The following is an 8,106-nucleotide window of genomic DNA, read 5'->3' as shown; positions in this document are numbered from 1 at the left end:
TTTCATGGGTTAGAAGAAAAGTTATATGCCGTTTCCAGGCCCGGAAATTTCTTTCATTTAATTTTTCTATCCCTGAGGGATTAATACTTTTCTTTATTGCCATGAATAATAAACCATAAAAGTTAATCAACAAGAAGAATGTAAAAATAATAAATGTTTACTATTTAAATACAATAGTTCAACTGTGAAAAATTAAAACTATTACAAACTTAATAGTAATAATAATCCTTGGATTTAATCCAAGGTGGCAGCCTAGAAATTCCCCTATTATATTTTATATAAGGAGAATAACGCCCTGATCGAGGATATCCACGATCTTTCCTTGATGTTTCACCTTTTTCAAAGAATTTCTGGCGATAATTTTGACCAACAGGGGCTTTGTAATATTTTGGCTTGAAATTTGGAGCACAACGGCTTTTGAACGGACCAAATTGGGCCTGAAATGATCTCGAACGGCCCGATTGAACAAATCTGCCCTGAACCGGTTCAGGAAACCAGGTAAACCGGTTCAGCCGGTTCAAGCCGGGTTCTGGAGAAAACCTGCGGTTGGCGGCTCGATCAACGGCTCGGTAAGCAGCTCGGCTCGGATATCGGCTCGGCTTGAAGGGGTGAAACGGTGCCGTTTGGAGGTGACTGTTGTGGCTCTTCAGTGCCGAAAACGACGTTGTCATTTTGCTCCTTGGGTTGAACGACAATGTCGTTTAGTCCAGGTGGAATTTGAAATCCCTTACCCTTACAGTTGGACAAAACGACGTTGTCGTTTGGATCTACAGGCTGAACGACACTGTCGTTTAGTCCCTCTCGGATTTGAATTGGACGACCGTTGGACGAAACGGTACCGTTTCGTCCTGGGTTGTCTTCAACCTGGCGCTGGAGCGTTGCAGTGACCCGGCGTGCATTGTCTTCAGTTCCGTCCGACCAGATGGTGGCCGGTGATGAAGACTCTGACGTGCTCCCGAGGTCCACGAAGTCAGGCGGCGGTGAGGGGCTCCGGCGACCGGCAGAAACAGTGATTGTGTGTGAAAATGGACTATTCAATTCACTATTTCTTTGTGTAAAATAATGCCAATAATTTTCTTCAAAATAATAACAATTCACAAGATTTTGAAGATTACCAGTGTACTGTAGACCCCTCACCGTGATCTGAAAAAGTTTCTCTCTCGGACTTTCAAGCAAACGAAGATGATTAAAATATGCAAGTGTGGTTGCCAAACCAAGCACTTGCCTATTTATCGTCTTTGTAATGCGCAATAAAATTCCCTCTGACATGACCAAGCTCTTCATACCACTGTAGAGAAATAAATAACAAATGGAAACGAAAATTACAACAATATGGTGACACTCCCGTGAGGGTATTTGTCCCACAAGTTGGTGATGAATAAAGAGAATTGAGTGTATTCATTTGTGCACCAATGACCCCTATTTATAGGCCATCATGCACCAGTTGGTAAAGGGAACATCCATTGGTTAACCAATGGTAACCCAAAGGTCACAACCTTAAGGAGTGACACATCCTATTGTGAAAGGGCATAACCATTAGTAAACCAATGGTAATCCAAAGGTCATAACCTTAAGAAGTGACACAACCTTTTGACTTAATCAAAAGGTTATGTCTCTTGACACTTCCTTTAACATCACCCCTTATGGGAACCATTACCATGTTAGAGAGTGTCATTCTAAGAGGTACACCGTTTGGTGATCACACCCCTTAAAATAACAAAAATATCATCTCAGGAAAGAAAATTTACATGTAAGAAAAAAAAAAAAACAGGAATTTTAAAAAAGACATTAATTTGACTTTCCTCGTCATTTTATTAAAATATTAATTAATTGGGGGATTTTTTAGTTGGTGGCGGGCAAATTAAGCAATGGTCCATTTTTCACTCTATGTGAGTGGCGTGGGGTACTGATGGAGCACAATAGAAACGATAATCATGTTTAGGAGAAAAAAGAAATCAATTATTTTATAGCAAACTAGGAGTTGAAACGTACAGAGTGGAATAATACATATAATATTTTATAATAATCCATTCTTTGAGACCCTGCGTATACGCGAAGCAAGAGAATAAACAAATAATCTTTCCATGCTATCATCATCTCTTGCGTTGTCAGAGTAAACGGAGTATGGAAAAAAATTCCTTGAGAGTTTAGCACTAGACGTGTGAAAGAGGAAAGAATATGACAATTAAGAACCTTAAGATCATCAGCTTGTACAAAAACTCTTGTTTTGAATTTTATTACTCATCATCTCACACTATATACCATTTTTTTTTTATTCTTATTAAACTAATTGAATTTTTCTACTCATCATCCCTACACCACTCCAAGTCATTGAGGAATTCAACACACAAAGTTACAAACCACCCCAACTCTCTTTTCTCTCCTGTTTTCAAAAAATGAATTTCCAGACCGGGCAACAACGTCGTACCTCTTTAAATATCAGCCTCACTTGTTCTTCGTTTGAGTACAAGTGCAACACAAATCCAGTACCTCAACCCACTTACAAACTCATGGCCAATGTCCGAGCAGCTTGTTTTCTCATCCTCCACTTGATTACATTGTTTTTGGTACAGTCTTGCGTGTCAAACTTTTCCAATGCTACAATGCTCGACATTAGTACCGATAAATCTGCTCTTCTTGCATTGAAAGCTCACGTTTCTTCCAAGGACCCTCACCATGTTTTGATAAGCAACTGGTCCTCCAACATGATGAAATTCATGGGCCTAACTCATCTCACAAAACCGGTTGTATAAGAGAGGATTGCTCATTGCTTATAAACATGTCCAAGACCTTGTCCACAGTCAATGTGGGATTATTCCTCAACACCCTCCCTCACGTGCAGGCCAGTATTTTTTCTGGTCCTTGTCACGGGGTAAGTAGTGTAGGCCCACATTCGTCCTGTGGCAGGCTCTGATACCATGATGAAATTCATGGGCCTAACTCATCTCATAAAACCGGTTGTATAAGAGAGGATTGCTCATTGCTTATAAACATGTCCAAGACCTTGTCCACAGTCAATGTGGGATTATTCCTCAACACAACACTCCTATTTGCACTTGGGTCAGTGCTACCTGTGGTTCTAAACATCTCCGAGTCAAAGCTTTAAACCTTTCCTACATGGACCTTGGAGGTACCATTCCTCCGCAGATTGGAAATCTTTCGTTCTTGGTTAGTCTAAGCATAGGCAACAACAGTTTTCATGGTTCATTGCCAAATGAGTTGTCCCGTCTTTTTCGGTTGCAATTCCTAGACTTGAGTTATAATGAATTCAGCGGAGAAATCCCACCATGGATGGGTTTGCTAAACAAACTTCAAATATTGTTTCTCAATGGTAACAATTTCGAAGGTAGTATTCCACAATCTCTATCTAACATATCGTCATTGCAGCAGATTGATCTTGCATATAACCAGCTTTCAGGCTCCATACCGTCCTCTATATTCAAGATGCCTACTTTGCAACAAATTGTCCTCTACTCAAATAAGCTTTCAGGTCCAATGCCGGCCTCCATTTTCTTCAATGCGTCTTCACTACAATACATTAACCTCGGTAATAACGAGTTATCTGGTGGACTATCGACGTATATGTTTGATCATCTTCCCAACTTACAATTTCTTTCCGTCGCCCATAACCATTTCTCTGGCGTACTCCCAGAAATAGGGAACTTAACCATGCTTACAGCGTTGTTCCTTTATCATAACAACTTTGAAGGTACATATGTTTAGGTTTAAATGATCGGTTGACTATATATTATATTGTTTAGACGTTGGTTTGCAAACTCCAAAATTAATTTCTGGATCTTAAATGTTTCACAGGTACAATTCCATCCTCGTTGTTGAAGTGTACACAACTGCAATATTTTGATATGTGGAATAATAATTTCACAGGAAGACTACTCCCAGAAATAGGAAATTTAACTATGCTTACGTACTTATTTCTTGGCCAAAACAAGTTTGAAGGTACGTATGCTCATAATTAGTTTTGTTTTAGCGAAATACACATGGAGGTATCAACAATGATTTAGTATGCATGATTTATGACATATCGTATCTGATATATTAAGTACGCCTTTTCAATTGAAAGCAGAAAAATATTTTTCCACAACATGATATGTGCATGGAAACTAAAAGATTTTACTGTAGTCTAGGAAAATAAAATGTATATTAATGCTTCTTTCTGAACATCATTCTTTCTTATTTTTCATTAAGAAATAGGACTTTTTTTAAAAAAGAAAAACCGAGGAAAATACTTTTATCCATTAATTGCACATGAAATCAATAACTAGTAGTACTTGACAGTGGAATTGTAATGTCCCGTCCCCGTGGGTCTGGAGAGTTAATTCATATAACCTGATAATCAACTCTAACAAGGCTAGAGTACTTCCAAATTCAAGAATATATATTTTTTCAAATCTCAAATCAAACGTAAATACTTCAATTAAATAAACCACATAGACTCATTTATCCAATATTCAATCCAACAACCCAAATGAAATCAACTCTTTTTCTTGTCTCAAATAACAACTAGAAATAATATAACATTAACATAAGTCTCCATAAACCGTCTAAATCCATTGAATCAAACTTAAGAAAAATAATTAACCTCCAACATCAACACTAATATCATGAGATACCCAACAACAATTCACTGCTAATCTTCTCCATAGACTCTAATACTGATTCTCAGCTGAACCATCGATGTCATCTGAAATATTATGAAGATTAACGGGGTGAGTTATCAACAACTCAGCAAGCAGAGAGCATATAGTAGCATGTAAACATGAGCATTTATAACATTTGATAAGCAGAACAAAACATTTACTTTCAGAATGCAGAAACAAAACTTTGTACAAAAGCATCAGAGCGAAATTTCCAGAAAAATAAACTTATTCCAAAAAGAAAATCCGTTGGCATTTCTAAACTGAAACAATATAATCATATCATCATTTAGTATCACATCGGGACAATATCATGTTTAACCCCCGTGGTATGGTTATAAACCACCATTATACCCGTGGCTGGGCCATATTCCATGTTTCACCCCCATGGTAGGGTTATAAATCACCATTATACCCGTGGCTGGACCATATTCCATGTTTCACCTCCGTGGTAGGGTTATAAACCACCATTATACCCGTGGCTGGGTCGTATACCATGTTTCACCCCCGTGGTAGGATTATAAACCACCATTATACCCGTGGCTGGGCCGTATACCATGTTTCACCCCCGTGGTAGGGTTATAAACCACCATTATACCCGTGGCTGGGCCTTAACAGAAATAGAACAGATTTCATCGAAAATCCGATTACAATCATATACAGAATCAGAACTTCATGCTAAGGTTTTCAGATGACACATCATTTCAAAACAAAATACTGAAAAGCTTTATATCATTTCACATGTTCGAGATAAACATAAACAAAATATTCTCATTTGTTCATAACAAAACTTCTAGATTTTCATATTCGCTCTTTTATATAGTTCAGAAATAAAGTGCACAAAACTAGCTCATGTCTACACCAGTCGTGACAGAAAAACACTTTCTCTTATATAGAATTTATGCATATGCAGAATAAACATCTGAGGTTGTTTTCAGATCATCTCTTTTCAAAAAAAATAAACACATTTATTTTCAAAGTCAACCTCATTTTATTTGTTTTATGCAAAACTAGTATATGAACCCCGCTTACCTGACTTCTTTGTATTATCAACACTTTGAGCCGGAACTCTAATAGTAACACCACCTAAACAAAAGAACATATATCCACCATTTAATAACCAATCTAGTAGACTGCTATTTATTGAGTAATAAATCAAAACAGTCCCTTCACAGCTCGATAACTATCCTAACAATTAAACTCGAACAACTCTCTCTTCAAACCATTCGCATTTAAAACCCAAAACAGCCACCACCTTCTATTAACACCAAACCAACTATAATTATTTCCAAAACCAACCACAGCAACTCCAATAATTAAAACATAATCCAGCCCAAACTTCACTTCCGACCTTCGAATAAAACAATTTCAGTGCACGCATCAATACTCTAATCATTCAACAATTCAAAACTTGCACAAAAGTTCAATACAACTAGTTCCAAAACACCCATCATTTTACACCAAAAAGTCTCAAATAATACTTCAAAAACCGACTCACAAAACACCCAAAATTATACTCCTCAACATCCATAATTCCAACACACTCCACTACTCCAACAATTAAAATACATCAACTCAAAATAAAAGTCACAACATCTTCTACTGAAAGAAACTAATGGTCTGCGCAAAGGGGAAATTTGACTAAGTGTAATGCACGGCCATACAAAGCAGCGTGTGTGTGTGTGCGATAGACCAACTGAGGAAAGAGATAAAACAATTTATGGTCTGCGTAACAACAAGTAAGAATTAAGAGAGACAAAAATCAATGAAAGGGGCAGAAGTTACCGAACGAAAGTGAAGACCCAGAGGAAGAACTGAAACAAGGCTCCAAGGTTATCAAGACCCACGAAAAAAAAAAACTGCACAACCGAAACCCAAAGGAAGAAAATTTACAAAGTCATCTAAGCACAAAGAAATAACGGAAGGGAGGAGAATAACTAACAAATTGCTGTGAAGATAGGAAGAAGAAAACAGAGGACGAGAGAGAGGACGATGGCTCACCTTCGAAGAACCAGAAAATCGAAACCCATGGAGCCAGATATGCCTGCCAAGGATGAACCACAAGTCTGCGTGGAACTGAAAATAAAATCATGGAGATGTGGGAAGCAATTGCACGGGAAGGGAAAAATAATCGTAGAAAACTGTAGAGGAAGCTAGCGAAAGAAGAAAAACAGTGCAAAGCAGAAAGGGAAATTAATCCCTCCCCAAAACGACGCCATTCGTCACTCAACAAGTTTGTGGGCTGGGTTTCGTGCATCCGACCAAAACAAAGGGGCTGGGCCTAAAGCCCGGTTATTACAGGAATGACTTTGTTTCACCATGATCCGAAAATTAAATCTGAATTTTAGGTCTATAAAAATAAAATAAACATATATATATAATCGGCTGATTAATGAGTTTGAACATGATTCTCCACTAGTTTCTGCCGATTTTGGAATCTGGCAGCCGGATTCGTCGGTTCTGTTCATTCCTAATTCATAGTTAATTAACCCCATTCCTTAAACATAGCCAACTCAACTGTTAAATAAATTAAAGTGCCGCTTCGACCTTAATATTTTAAATCTATGTTCTTATATGTCTTGGGCTGTTTACGGTCAACGCTATATTTGTTTGACATTTTTTTTTGTATAGGAATGATTTGCAGCTAACTTGTATGATTCACTATATGAACCTTTTTTAATAAACATATATACAAATTATTATTCACATGATGCTTGTGCAGGTGCAATACCGAGTCAAATTGGAAGACTGCAAAAACTAGAGCAATTCGCAATTTACTCGAACTATTTTTCTGGACCAATTCTGTATGAGATCTTCAATATCTCAACTTTACGAAATATTAAGATGGCATTCAATAATCTCTCAGGTGACCTTCCATCAAATATGGGTCTTTTTCTTCATAATCTCCAGGTCCTTGCTCTTCATGGGAATGAACTGAGTGGAACGATTCCCAACTCTATTCTCAATGCTTCACAGCTCATCATATTAGATTTGGGTGATAACTCATTCTCAAGCTCAATTCCAAAAGCAATTGGTAATTTAAGGTTCCTCGAGGCGCTGATCCTCGGAGATAATAAGTTGACAATTCAGTCTCGAGAACTTGGGAGCATTTTCTCTTCTTTGTCGAGTTGCAAATTTCTCAGACTTTTTTCTTTGGCCAAAAGTCACTTGAATGACGTCCTTCCCAATTCAATTGGGAACCTCTCAACCTCTCTTCAAAGACTTGGATTACATGACTGCAATATTAAGGGCAACATTCCAGAAGAGATTGGCAATTTAAGTAGCTTGATTGATTTGACCCTAAACCACAATGAACTGGGAGGACCTATTCCAACTACAATTGGATGATTGGACAAGCTCCAAGGTTTGTTTCTTTATGGTAACAGAATAAAAGGTTCAATCCCATATACGCTCTGCCATTTAGGAAGGTTGAATACACTAAGTTTAAGTG

General features: G+C 37.7%; 1 protein-coding gene across 1 annotated transcript; it reads left to right on the top strand.

Moving 5' to 3' along the window:
- The first annotated feature begins 3,117 nt into the window (after positions 1-3,117).
- On the top strand, positions 3,118-8,003 carry LOC118348191 (receptor kinase-like protein Xa21). Its single transcript, XM_035689215.1, has 2 exons — positions 3,118-3,709; positions 7,378-8,003. Exons 1-2 carry the CDS (start codon positions 3,118-3,120, stop codon positions 8,001-8,003), a joined length of 1,218 nt encoding a protein of 405 aa, XP_035545108.1.
- The last annotated feature ends 103 nt before the right edge of the window (positions 8,004-8,106 follow it).

This window comes from Juglans regia, chromosome 4 (genome assembly GCF_001411555.2).
Source record: "Juglans regia cultivar Chandler chromosome 4, Walnut 2.0, whole genome shotgun sequence".
Taxonomy (NCBI): domain Eukaryota; kingdom Viridiplantae; phylum Streptophyta; class Magnoliopsida; order Fagales; family Juglandaceae; genus Juglans; species Juglans regia.
This window is presented reverse-complemented; position numbering and strand designations above follow the sequence as displayed.